The following is a 14,078-nucleotide window of genomic DNA, read 5'->3' as shown; positions in this document are numbered from 1 at the left end:
ATAGATCTCTGAATCACTTGTTCATTTGTTCCAGTACTGGACAATCACTTTGATTAGGATCGTAATTCTTAATTGAAAGGTAATCTTGAGAATATGTAGGTGGTGGTGCATATGTAGATCTCTGAATCTGAATCACAAGCTATCCACATGTTAAAGGGCGGACAATCTGCGCTAATGTATATAGAATTAATGGTGAAAAAGATAAATGAAATCCCAATGCATTATATTAGAGGTCTCATTATATTTGGAGCATGGAGATCAGAAAAGCATGAAACTCGTCCTAGCTGTGTAACGGGCTTCCCTGTTTCTTGAAAAAGAATACCTCGCCGGGCTAGCCATCAGGATCAGGTAGCAATCCAGATTAGACATATTTTTGGGAACGATGATGATCATGTCTGAAAAATTGTAAGAAAAAGTTGCTTCAATGGAAAATCTATGTACGCGAAAGTTGTAGAGAGTTTAATTACAAACTCAATTTAAGAAAAATCATCTAAAGCTGATCTCTGGATTGAGAGATATGAAATTTACAATTTTTCTCACGTGAATCAGCTAGCACAAAACGCACCGATGTACCGTGCAGCACGGGCGTTGTGCCGCTTTTTTTTTTTTTTTTTTTTTTTTTTTTTTTTTTTGGCCGCGTGGGCTTTGCTTACGGACGACGTACGGCGTAGGGAGATTAGTGGATCGATTACTTCATGGAGTTGGATTTACAGGGTCTGAGCTGTTCGAAAATTTACTGGGTCTTTAGCGAGTAGAGATCTTGGTCGATCGTTGTGAACGGTGCCAGACGAGGAACGTGGGGTCTCCGCCTATACCTGATTTTCATTGGCTAGCCAAGCAAACATTTTGCATTTCGGTGGGGACGTCTTTTAAAATTGCAACATATGTGTTATTTTTTCCAAAATGCTTATAGCAGCTTCTCATGCCTACTAAGTATGGGGATTACTCCCTAATTTAGTCCTTGCCTCCTTGGTGATGTGTAGCATGACGATGGCACCATCTTTTTTTTTTGTCGAGGAGCTTCGCTAGGAATCTGACATGGATTAACCTGCTTTCTGATCCCCAAACGCAACCCTAGAAACCCAGCTGCTAGTGTGAACTTAGTTAGTTAGTCATGTTACTCATGTGGTTTGTTATATCCGTGATTGTAATGAGCATGTAAAATGAGTACCCATGATACAATTATACTGCCTTCGTTCACTAATATAAAATATTTTACGAACACTTTAAACTAGACTAGATACAAAATAAAAGAAGTGAACAGACACACTAAGAATAAACTAGATACAAACAAAAGTGATTGAACCTATAAAATGGATCATCTTATAAAACTGTACGAAGGGAGTAGTACGGATAGTAACATGTATGTACGTGATTGCTTTACCAGCACCATACCCTACCCGTTGGCATCTTAGTTAAAATCCACAGATATAAATCTAAAGATGCCAGCTTTCCAGTAAACAGCATGCGTATCAACGTCAACCTCTGCACAACGCCGAAAATAATCTGTCGATACACAATCTTGATTACTTGGTGAAATCAATAGAAACGAAGTGAATACACATGTCACCGCAGACAGTAAACAGTCTAAACCTATGCCAGTATGCCTGCAGGCTTAGCTACCACACGTAGCAGATTCTCTTACACAAAGAATAAACTGACGTTTCAAGTATATACGACTATCCGACCAATGCCAAGGAATGTAAAGTATGATGGAACTAAAAGTCCACGTCTCCACGGGAGCCAAGTGAAGCCATTCACAGGAACGCATCCTTCTCAAGCAGCGTGAGGACCTCGTTCTGGTTGTTGAGCTTGGCAACATCAATGGGCGTCTTCCCATCCATGTTTTGGAGCGTGCTGCAGGGGCATTGGAGACAGTCAAATAAGCATCGAGGGACCAGACTCTGCAAAGGGGAGAACAGAGCAGATTTAACTTACACAGCAGCACCGTGCTTCAGCAGAAGATCCACACACTCTTTCCGACCATAGCCGGCTGCGTAATGCAGTGGGGTGTTCTTGTTCTTATCCACAGCATCTACTGCAGCACCCGCCTCAAGGAGGATTTGCGCACACTTGAACTGAAATTTATAACACATACCAAGTAAACAAGGAGAAAATGTAACATAGGCTATAGATAGCGGCAGATGATAGTATGTCATTAATAGATTTTGTGTTTCAACATTGAATATAGCTATCAAAACTGAAATGACATTCCTAAAGACCACCTAATGCAAAAAAATTGAATTGCTGGATCAGGAAACATGCAGTCTGGGACAGTGGTAGAGGACCTTTATATAGCTATAGGTAGGTAGGCATTACCAGCTCCAGGCAAGTTAATGGTGATGGTTAACAATATAGTTTGCTAAAGTCATACTGCATACTGTAGTGTGACCTGTCAGAGAGACTATGAGGCGCATCAATGAACTGGAGAAAATAAAATGCTTAAAACCAAGAGGAGAAAATAAAGGCAAAACTAGTATAGCCTGTGAAACTAAATAAATTAAGCTCACAAGTATACTTAGGAACCAAACAAACTCATTATTCACCTGCAAAAGAGCTCATTACTCAAAGCCTAGCTTGTTACTAAACAGTAACTATAAAACCTTTTTTTAGATAAACAACTATTAAACTGCAATTCCACTAGTATCATTTTTCATGGTAATAACAAAGTAAATACTAGTATCTATTTGACATTTGTCACTTATACAAGCTTAATTATTGGATTACTGTTACATTTTAAAAGGGGTGAGCAATGAGCAGATCTACATACCTCACCATATCCACATGCAAAATGTATGGCCCTTCTTCCCTCAGAGTCTTCTTCATCCTTGTCTGCTCCACCATCTAGAGCCTTCTTCAGACCCTATTGGATGACTTAACTTGTTAAATAAAAGGTCCAATAGCAATGGAAAAAACAAATTCAACAAAAAAATAGCAGCAGCTATCTTTAAAAAACTACTCCCTCTGATCCATAATAAGTGTCATGGATTTAGTTCAAATTTGAACGAATTGTAATGAAAACAGCAATCATGAAGACTGTAAATGGAGACGACGTTAGAATCTTAGTTGCATAAACTTGCATACATCTTACAAGAAAGACTTTCTATCAATGCATTGAAACACAAGGCAAAAAATCTTACAAAAACGACACCATATTTGTGATCATGTAAGTGTGAACACTGGTTACATCATTGCATGCTCCACATGAGAGGAGGCCACAGAATTAAATTGCAGCAGATAAATATGCAGGAAGATGCAACGGAGGGAAAGATTGCAAGTTGGCATATTCAGGGTTTAGAAAGGCACTAGGCAGTGACTGGTGTTTTGTCGCCGTCCAGCAACGAGCCTGCCTAGGTGTGTCGGAATTTTGTACGGAATGGAATGCATTGCAGCATAAGAAAACACATGGATAGACTGTAGTCTGAAATAGAATAGGAAGAACAAAGACAAATAAGCTAGATGGGCTGAGCTAGCCTAAAGCACTGGCTATGTATCTCAAGCACACATATGGAAAAAGAACGCCAATTGTCCCCATGCAACCTCTCGCACTCTTCCTTTTCCTCCCTCCCTGCAGTGACAGCGTGGTGAAGCTCAATCCCTCGCTGCAATAGGCCTTCGAACCTTTGCCAGGGAGGTTGAGTCCTCAACAGGTAGATTGATTCCTCGCCTGAGGACCTTGGCGGTCACCTAAACCTCAGCCTATGGCCAAGGCAGGCCTTTTCTAACCTTGGCCATATTTGTTGACCATACAAATGAACATATACTACACGCCAAGAGCTTCCTGTCTCTCCAATTACCAACGTAAGCTTAGTGTTCATATATTCAAACGTGTACATCATTTTTGGTGTTTCAACTAGTATCGCCCAAACAATTCCTTAAAACCCTGTAGTAACTCTGGTCAAAATGCACACCAACGAAGTAATTATACAGTGAAACGCCAACTTTCAATTAAGATCTCAACTGGTGGTGGCTGTTCATTCATCATCAGGCCACCTATTGTTTTTGCATAGACCATTGAGATGAGAGCAAGGATGGGTGGTTCGATCTGAGATGGTAAACAATAGCAAACCTTTCTCTTTTAACAAAAACTGTACAAAATTAGTCTGTTGCAGCGCACAGGTGTAGTGATAGTAATATGGTAAAAAAAAAGACCATGATTGAGTGAAACTATTCAGTGTAACGCCAACATAATATACAACCATATGCAAAGCACAAATCAGATCAAAAGAAAAATGCAATTCGTGTACATAGTTCTATTGTTAGCCCCATTACCTCATCATCCCCAACACTGGCAGTGTGATGGACAATGGACTCATCATCTTCGTCTTCACCTTCCTCTTCAGTTTCTTCGGTACCAGAAGGTTCAGGAATGGAGATATTGGGGAATGGCATAGCAGTTCCCATTGCCTGGCCAAACTTTTGAAGAGTTTCAGGGTCATTCCAGTACCTACATGAGCAAATGAAAAGTATATGAGTCAAGATTTATGGACATTCATTCATACATGGATATCAGTAGTAGATAACTAGGTATGCCCTACTTCATCATTGCAGCAGGACCACCATTCTCTAACTCGTCAAGAATTGGCTTCAAGGCTGGGTCATCCTTAATACGAGACATGTGCTCTTCAAGCTCCTCCTTTCGTGTTGGACTAGTGAAGTTCTCCAGCATACTGGACATGCCAGGATCCTAAGCCAAATAAGTTGAGTATAGACAACTAAGGCCTTGGCAACCAAGTAAACAGCAAAGAAGGGAAACCAGAGGAGTCTCTTGGGCAAAGTAGGTGGTACCTGCATAAGAGCAGTCCCAAGACGCTCAGCCATTGTCATAAACTGAGGATTTTCCATGACCTTTTGCATTGTTTCAAGGTATTGATGAGGGTCCAATGCAGGCATGCCTTGTTCTGCTGTACCCTGAGCACCTTTCTGTAGCTGTTCAGCCATCTGATTGAATGCGGGGTCCCTTGCAATTTGGTCTGCCATCTCCTTTATAGATGGATCCTGGAAATCGCAATTTGTTTTTAAATGAAGTCAAAAGATACTGCTCGTTCAGAAATGAAGTGCATGTGTGACTGAAGCAAGCATAAGAAGAATCATGTAAAAGCTAGTCAGCATGCTATAGACTTATGATGGTAGGGGGAGGGGCATACATTGAGCAAACTTTGCATAGAGGAAAAATCGAAAGGGCCTGAAAGTCCTGCAGCTGCAGATGGAGGAACCCCCTGACCTTCGTTGGATGATCCTTCTGATTTTTTAGTTTTGCTCGCATCTGCAACAGAAGTGGTTAAGAGAAGAAACATACATAACATAGTAAGTAACTGTGGCGGCAAAGCAAATGAAGTTGGCAGTAAAGAAGTTGCAACAGAAGCACTGTGATAAACTGTGCATAGTTTTGAGATACGACATTTTGCCTCCATTCCCAAATAAGTGTCGCAACATTCTCTAGGTGCGGATGTATCTACACATACACATTGAAATGCGTCTAGTTACGTCCACATCTAGACAAAGCTGCAACACTTGTTTTGGAATGGAGGTAGTACGTGATTTGGTTAAAAAAAGGGCATGCACTTGTATATATATTTAATAAACAAACTCTAAGTTACATCAACTAACAATGTTAGTCACAAACAGGCCCCAACATCTTCAAACTAAATCAAGTGTTCTGCACAGCAGCATCTGTCTTCCTTACCAAGCATGAGAATAAGGGTGAAAAACTAGCATGGCACCAATCGTCTCGCGTTTACAGCAAACCAACAATGCTCTCCGCGAACACACATGAGTAAGAGCCGAAGAGGAACATATGGGGTAGTAGAACCAGTTGAAGCGGAACCTCTCCTTCTCAACAAACAGTAGCAGAAATATATTTCGCTCTACTTCTTATCGGCTCACTGGCATTACTTCCGAGCAGGGCATGGCGGACTTAACGAGGCTCGAATTTTCGGGGAATCGAGGCTGATACCAGTGGCGGTAATTTAGGGTTCTAGACACCCTCGCACTTAGGTTTCGATCGCGCTGAAGGAGACGAACCGGATCGAGACACGGGTGGGTAGACCAGATCAGTATATTCAACGGCACAACAAGCAAATCCGTAACAAACTAGATGGATTGGAGAGGCTGGAGCACCCCGAATTCCAGGAGCAGAGACTGGGATCGATCGCTCGCTCGCAGCGGTGGTGAGATCGGAGCAGGCTAGAACGGGTGATCCGAGCAAGGGAGGGCGTAGCTCACCAGCGAACCCGGACGGATCTCCGCCTGATGCCATCGCGGTAGAGGCGAGGAGGAGGGAGACGAGGAGGGGGAGCAGGGTGCGAGATTCTTCAGAGGTGAAGCTCGCCGGCACGGCGGGGAAGGGACAGCGCTGTGCTGTGCTGGGCGGCGCTGGCGAAGATGGCGTGGCGTGCGAGACTTGGTTTGACGACTGCCACGCGATGACGGGAGATGGGAGGAGGGCTGTGGTGCGGGCTGGACCGGGCTGGGCCGGATTCTGCCGGGCCAGCGGCAAGACGCATTTCACTGTTCCCACATTTTTTTCCTTTAAATAAATAATTTACATAGCCTTAAAAATTGTAAAACATGAAAACATAAAAAGGCCATGGCCTGCTAAAACCCTAACCCTAGCCTACCCCAAACCCTAACCCTAGCCTACCCCTCACCGTCACTGGGCAGCTGGGTCCGGTTGACGACGTCCGGGATCGCCCATGCAGCGAAGCATATGCCGGTGTGGTCGTTGGTGGAGGTGGAGGTGGCGCGGCCGCTGGCAGAGGAGGCGGCACCTAGTAGCCTGGCGGCATGAGGTCGATGACATACCGGGGCAGCACAGGCTGCGGCATCTCCGATATGAGGATGCCGAGGCTCGTCATCTCGTCCTCGGTCAGCTCCTCTGGCAGCTCGATCTGCCTGCCCTCCTTCTGCGCCATCTGGATCGCGTGCAAGACGTAGGCGACGTTGTCGTCCCGCGGTGGGGTCGATTTTGGTGGTGGCGTACGTGGCCTTGGCGGCCAACCGAAGTTGTATTCCTTGTCGCCGAGGAACCTCGCCTTCCGCCGCTTGTCGAGCACTACGTGGCGGCGGTGTTGCGGTCAGAAACCCACCGGCGAGCAGCAACGGGCAACACAGGAGAGCCGGGAACAACTTAGGGCTGCGGCTGGCCCTGGTCCCTCCGAGCGACGGCCCGCAAAGACTCCGGCACGTACGTCCGATGTTGGTGCAAGGGCGTGCCACCTGACCTATACCTGGTCAGGAAGGTGATGGAGATGCCTCGCTTAGTTTCCTGCATGGCATACACGTAAACATTAAATACGAGCCTCGATCGGCTCTCAGGTTGTCCTGTGAATCGGCTCAAAGAGCCGATCCACCCATGATTCGCACGAGGTGTACGAATATATGGTGGTCCTGCTTGATCAAGATAAAGCTAAAACGATCTACGACGATTTGGGGTTTTCACCGCATAATCGGATCATCCTACTCGTGATTGGGCCTCGCGGCCGCGCACGGTGATCGTAAGCCGATCCTAGACAGGGCCTAAAAACCAACACGAGGTTGATCCCCGGAACGTCCTGTCTAGGGCTAGCAAACTACACCCTACGCGTCGCTGGATCCTCCAACCCTTTGTAAGGCCTAACTATGCAGATATTAAACTAATCCTTGAAGAATCAAGGAGCAACCATAACGGATCGGATCTACTAAATAATGATCAAGCGGGGTGCCGCCCCTACACCTAAGATAGGTGTAAGGGCGGCTAGATGTCTAAGGGTTGCACTACGACAGCATATGATACGAAGAACAATGCTAACCCTAACACATCTAAGATAACTACGTTGCTCGCCATCAAAAAGGCTTCAGTACGAGCAACGCATGAACAACGAATAAACTTGTACTGCCTATGCGATCTAGGCAGCATGATGCTTACCCGGAAGAAACCCTCGAGACAAGGGAGTTGGCGATGCGCCTAGATTGATTTGTGGTGAACGTGATTGTTGTTTATTTCATAAACCCTAGATACATATTTATAGTCCGTAGACTTTCTAACGTGGGAATAATCCCAACCGTGCACGAGCCAAACTCTAACTAACCGACACGTAATCTACTATATTACAGATACATGGGCAAACTAGCCCAAACTTTGCAGATAAGGCCGATTCACGTATATTCTTCCATGTATATTCTTCAAGCCCATCTTGATCGCGGCCCACCTCTGATTCGGTCAAATTCTGGTGATAACACATGCCCCCCTGGTTTTGGAATTGATAATTCCAAAATCACTCTGCTTTTCTTCGTCGGGTCATGTCGTGGCAGAACCGTTGCAGTATCCTTCATCATGATGCTTTGCCTCTTCCACTTCCGCGTGTCCTGGCAATTTTTTTTTGTTGGGCACCACTTCCTCGGAAACTGCTATGGCATTGAATTTCCACTATATCCCTTTTATTTAACCGCTCCAAACAGTTTGCTTTCTCATCCCCTTCGCATTAGCACTCCAGAAAGCTCTCCTGCGCCACCATGTCTTCCCCCTCCTCTGCCTCATCGGGTCTTTCCACCCAAACCTCCTCCTCTCGCGAGCCGACGCCGGAGTTGAACCCGGAGGAGGCCCACGCGGCGAACATCCGCCGTGCCATCGAGGCTGGGGAGGAACCCAGCCATGATTTCTCCGTCTGGTCTGAGGACGACAAGTCCTCAACCGACGGGGAAAGTGACCTCCGCTTCCTCGCCGACGGGGAAACGGAGGAGGAGAGCGATGACGATCGCTTCTCCTGCGACTTCACCTCCCCCGAGGAGGAGGAGGAGCAGAAGGAGGAGGAGGAGGATGACACCTCCTCCGACGAGCCGCCGGCCAAGCGCTTCTGTCCCTGGCCGGGGAACCTCAGCGATTTCGACAGCGACGACGACGACGCTGACGAGGAGGATGAGGACAACGAAGGCCCGGCCGGCGGCCGCTGGAGCAGCGACGACGAGCCCGCCGGGAGCAGCGCCGACAGCGGCGACGACGGCGATGACGAGGATGACGACGAGGGCAGCAACGACCCGTAGATAGGACCCTTAGCATAGGATCAGTAGTGGTAGATGGGGCAATGTATCCCCTAGTATTTCCTTTTGAGAGTAATCAGCTCTTTTGTAAGAGATCTTGCTTATCAATGAAGAATTTCCCCCAATTTGATTTTGCCGATTACCTTCAAGCTAATTTAGCCGATCTCCCCTCATACTGATCTTGCCGATTTGTCCCTTTAGCCAATGCTTAATGAGCCGATAGCAACGCATCGGTCCTTCACAAACCATCCTTCAATTCTTCAACTGATGACTTTGAAATCTGCGGATAATGTGGAGTCTTCAAAAGAGCCCTTAAATTCCTCCCACCAGGTCCAGTGATCTTCTTTTGCCAGACTTCACCATTTTTTGAAGAAGGTTGCGACGAAGGATCAGCCGATGACGCCCCAATCGGCTTTTAAAACAGAGCATCTACCAGGCCAGCTGCCCCCCGAGCCTTAGTCAAGGCGAGAATCACGGTGAGGCTGCACAGATCAGACAAAGAGCTTTGAACTCAGGTAATTCTGAGACAGCCACCATGCCCCCATCGATCGCCTTTTCTCCCGCTGCAAGCCGATATTGTAGACGAAATACTAACCAAAATCGGCTCATTGCAGCTGAGGAAGCTCTCATTGTTCACTCCCTCGAGGAAGCAGAAGGCCTTGAAGCTGAACTGAAGATCGTCTCGGCGAAAATCCGCGCCTTGGACACACAGCTGGTAGATCGATGGCGGTACATCGGCTTTGTTTCTTAGTTCTAAAGTCGATGTCCTTGCATCGGCTGTATACCATGAATTTTTTTTTACTGGCCGATTTTTCCTATCGGCCCCCAATATTTCACTGCACACATGTTCATCTGCACATGTTCATCTGATATCGGCCCCCAATATTTCACTGCACACATGTTCATCTGCACATGTTCATCTGATTAGGTGCCCCCCGAGCCGAATCTGTCAGGGAACTGCAGATATCGGCTCTGTAGTTAACCAAGGCACATGTATTTGCACGTCGGCTCCGGTAGGACCAATGTTGATTTTTCCTAACTCATCAGCCGACGTAAAACCGCTGCCCAGTAGATTGATGTTGAACACAAGCAGAAAATGTGGTGAGGATAATTTTGGCCGATTGCTGGAATCGGCCTTCATATTGATCGAAGCGTTCAATGAAGGTTTTGTAATGTTCCTTCATAGATCTTTGGGGCCGATCCCAAGGATCGGCCTCGCCACGTTTGCTCATCGGTTTGTTCTTGCTACACGGTCAGGCCGGTGGATAAGACCAGCCTAACCTTGCCCTTCGTCACGTCGATGCGCTCGCAGTCGTCCCAATTGATACCTGAGAGTGGCTCCTGGCCTGCTGTTTCCCAAGCGTTCATGCCAGCCGTTGAAATCTCGGCTGAGTCATCGGCCTGGACGACCTCTACCTCATCTCCATCCCACTGTATTACGCATTGGTGCATCGTGGAGGGAATGCAACAGTTGGCGTGGATCCAATCTCTTCCTAGCAGAACAGCATAGGTGCTCTTGCTATCGACGATGAAGAACGTCGTAGGGATAGTTTTCCTTCCTACGGTCAGATCCACGTTCAGAACACCTTGTGCGTCAGACGCTTGGCCGTTGAAATCGCGCAATGTCACGTTGGTCTTGATCAGATCCGAGCTAGAGCGTCCCAACCGACGTAGCATAGAGTATGGCATAATGTTGACTGCCGCTCCGGTGTCCACCAGCATCTTGTTGACAGGCCTCCCATCGATATAACCTCGCAAGTACAGGGCCTTCAGATGTCTGTAGCTTCTTTCTCGTGGCTTCTCAAAGATAACCGGCCGTGGGCCGCAGTCAAGTTGTGCCACAGGTGCCTCGTCTAATCCTGGAGCACTGAACTCCGTAGGAAGGATGAACACCATGTTTGTGCCAGCCGATGTTTCATCATCGGCTTTCCTTTGCTTGGGGCGCCACTCCATTTTTTGTGGTCGACCCTCTTCATCCAGGGTTCACTGAATTTTCGCGGCCAGATCAGGCCGCGCCTTCCTTAGCGTGTGCAGGTATAACCTTTTGGCTTCCTCCAAGCCGCGCAATCGCTGAACCCTACGCTTTTGGGAACGGCTGAGTCCATCAGGGCACCACCTTGGCCGGTGGTACCTGTCTTCTTCTTCTTCTTCTTCTTCCTCGTCTTCCAAATCCTCGAGATCTTCCATCCGAGGGGACTCAGCGTGTTTGCTTCGAGGTGGGAGAGGCCCTAGACGTTTGAACACGGACACGTTAGCTGCATCCTTCCTCTTCTGTCTACATTCTGGGCAGTTGCCGATTGTAGGCAATCGGCTCATTCCTGAATCCCAGCAGTGTCTAAAGAAGGGGCAGTCCCAGTGCCTATCCTCATCGTCTTGCTCCCTCGATTTTTCCTTGGCACGGCACTCGTATTCCTCCTCGTCGCGGTCATGCCGACGATGTCTCCTGGCGTCCCTAGCCAGACGGTCTCTATCATCATCGTCGCTGGATCGTCGGCGTTGGCTATATTGACTCACGTACTTGTTGAGGAGGTGATCAGAGAGAGGTCGTTGATATCTTACGTTCCTTACTTCTCCCTCTGTGATATAGCGCTTGCCATCGTGCTGGAGCCGATCGCGTGGAGCGGCCTCCTCTGTGTCCTTGCTACGAGAGCAGCTGCCCTCGTCTCCAGCCTTGCCAGAGTGGTGTCCAGGTCCTACCATGTTGATGCTGAACGAGAATCCTGGCTGGCAACCTTCAGGGTAAGTGCACTCCACCATGTTGACGGCGGGGAAGGGGTGGGTGTCGACCTTCATGGCGTACTGGTTAAAAATCAGACGTCCTTGTTCTATCGCCATTTGGATCTGCTGACGCCACACCCTGCAGTCGTTGGTGGCATGGGAGAACGAGTTATGCCATTTGCAGTATGGCTTTCCGTTCAGCTCCTATACCGTGGGGATTTTGAGGCCTTCGGGTAACTTCAACTGCTTCTCCTTGAGTAAGAGGTCGAAGATTTGCTCAGTTTTAGTCACGTCAAAATCAAACCCTCTGGGCGGACCTGGTGGCTTAACCCATTTGCAGGACACGGGGGTTGCCCCCCGAGTCCATTCAGCCACTGCTACTTCTTGATCTCCCGCAGAGCCTTCGTCTTCATCTGCCTCAACCAGGACTACCGCACGCTTGAACTTGTCCTGGTACAAGTCCGGGTGGCGCTGTTCATATAATGACAGTTTCTGAACCATGTGCGCCAGTGAAGGGTAGTCTGCTTGGGAGGCCATGTCCTTGATTGGTGACGCAAGGCCCACCACTGCCAACTCGACTGCTTCCTTTTCAGTCACACGAGCCGAATAACATCGGTTCCTAAGATTTCTGAAGTGCTGGACGTATTCTGCCACAGTTTCTCCATGCTTCTGACGTATTTGTGCGAGATCGGCAAGGCCAGACTCGGAAGCCTCTGAGTGATACTGCATGTGGAACTGTTCTTCCAACTGCTTCCAAGTCCGGATCGAGTCTAGTGGCAATGAAGTGTACCACCCGAAAGCCGATCCTGTGAGGGACTATGCGAAGAACCTCACACGTAGCTCATCTGCTGCTGAGATCGTGCCCAGCTGTGCCAAATATCGGCTCACATGCTCGATGGAGCTGGAACCATCTGATCCATTGAACTTGGAGAAATCAGGGAGCCGATATTTGGGTGGTAGCGGGATCAACTCGTACTCGTTGGGGTACGGCTTGGAATAGCCGATTGTCCTCCTTTTCGGCACCATGCCGAACTGGTCTCTCAGTATGGTACTGATTTGATCCGCGGTGCTGGCTGCAGAAGTCGAACTCTGAAGATTTGCCGGAGTGGCATACTTAGCCAGCCATGCTTGCTTTTCCAGCTCTGAGCCAACTGCAGGAGCTGAGCTCTGGAGGTTTGTTGGAGTGGCATACTTAGCTAGCCACGTCTGCTTCTCAAGATCTGTTGCTGAAGTTCCTCCTGCTTTTTCCAGAAGTCCCTGCTGTTGCGGCCTGGTTTGTGAGCGCCCAGTTACCGCAATCTGGCACGTATGTGCACATGTATCCGTGAGGGATCTCCTTAGGCGCCTCGTGCAAGAACTGGTAGTCACTAGGGTCACCACCGATCTTGTAGACGACGAATGCCGGTGAATTCGGCACTTCTGGTGCTGCCAACGCGAATGGCAGCGGTGGACGGGACTGGAGTGGCATCTCTCCTTGGTATGTCCCGAGAGCTGGTCCTGACGGAGAGTACTGGTGCCTCATGATCTCCTGGATCACCCGAAGAGCGACACGCTCCAAAGTGTTCACCAGGTTCTCAGAGTGGCGGTGCAGCGAGTGAGCCACCATGTAGTTAATCTCCTGACGCAGGGACCTGGTGCGTTCTTCCGACGGGGCGGACAGGTCTATTCCATCGAGCGCACCTTCAGGCGAGAACCCTTTCCACCTGATGCCATGTGAACGGGTTTTGTGAAAAGAGCCGATGAGGTCGGCTTCGAGGATCGTTTTGACCTCGTCATACTTCTTCTTGAGCTCCTCGGTCAGATCCTCGTACGTGACTGGGGTGCCGTCCGCCATCTCAGATGTAGATGGCGATGTGGTTGATGTCGAAGATTGTCCCACCGGGCGTGCCAGAATGTGTTGCGGTCAGAAACCCACCGGCGAGCAGCGACGGGCAACACAGGAGAGCCGGGAGCAACTTAGGGCTGCGGCTGGCCCTGGTCCCTCCGAGCGACGGCCCGCAAAGACTCCGGCACGCACGTCCGATGCTGGTGCAGGCGTGCCACACGACCTATACCTGGTCAGGAAGGTGATGGAGATGCCTCGCTTAGTTTCCTGCATGGCATACACGTAAACATTAAATACGAGCCTCGATCGGCTCTCAGGTTGTCCTGTGAATCGGCTCAAAGAGCCGATCCACCCATGATTCGCACGAGGTGTACGAATATATGGTGGTCCTGCTTGATCAAGATAAAGCTAAAACGATCTACGACGATTTGGGGTTTTCACCGCATAATCGGATCATCCTACTCATGATTGGGCCTCGCGGCCGCGCACGGTGATCGTAAGCCGATCCTAGACAGGG

The 14,078-nt window shown here is 48.4% G+C and overlaps 1 protein-coding gene across 1 annotated transcript; it reads right to left on the bottom strand.

The window, feature by feature from the left end:
* Nucleotides 1-1,502: 1,502 nt before the first annotated feature.
* On the bottom strand, nt 1,503-6,415 carry LOC127316523 (ankyrin repeat domain-containing protein 2A-like). Its single transcript, XM_051346943.2, has 8 exons — nt 6,226-6,415; nt 5,148-5,266; nt 4,789-4,998; nt 4,539-4,687; nt 4,273-4,447; nt 2,771-2,863; nt 1,939-2,078; nt 1,503-1,857 (listed from the first exon to the last, which is right to left on the bottom strand). Exons 1-8 carry the CDS (start codon nt 6,257-6,259, stop codon nt 1,758-1,760), a joined length of 1,020 nt encoding a protein of 339 aa, XP_051202903.1. The 5' UTR covers nt 6,260-6,415; the 3' UTR covers nt 1,503-1,757.
* Nucleotides 6,416-14,078: the final 7,663 nt, after the last annotated feature.

The sequence above is a fragment of the Lolium perenne genome, chromosome 7 (genome assembly GCF_019359855.2).
Source record: "Lolium perenne isolate Kyuss_39 chromosome 7, Kyuss_2.0, whole genome shotgun sequence".
Lineage (NCBI taxonomy): Eukaryota > Viridiplantae > Streptophyta > Magnoliopsida > Poales > Poaceae > Lolium > Lolium perenne.
The sequence above is the reverse complement of the archived record's forward strand: the minus strand, read 5'-3'. Positions and strand labels throughout refer to the sequence as shown.

What these genes read in the sequence shown, in the direction of transcription:
- LOC127316523 (XM_051346943.2), bottom strand. Translation starts at nt 6,259, where the DNA reads ATGGCATCAGGCGGAGATCCGTCCGGGTTCGCTG. An exon ending in CCAGTGTTGGGGATGATGAG is followed by an intron (nt 2,864 to 4,272) that starts GTAATGGGGCTA and finishes GTCATCCAATAG; the next exon opens with GGTCTGAAGAAGGCTCTAGA. An exon ending in TTGCATGTGGATATGGTGAG is followed by an intron (nt 2,079 to 2,770) that starts GTATGTAGATCT and finishes TATAAATTTCAG; the next exon opens with TTCAAGTGTGCGCAAATCCT.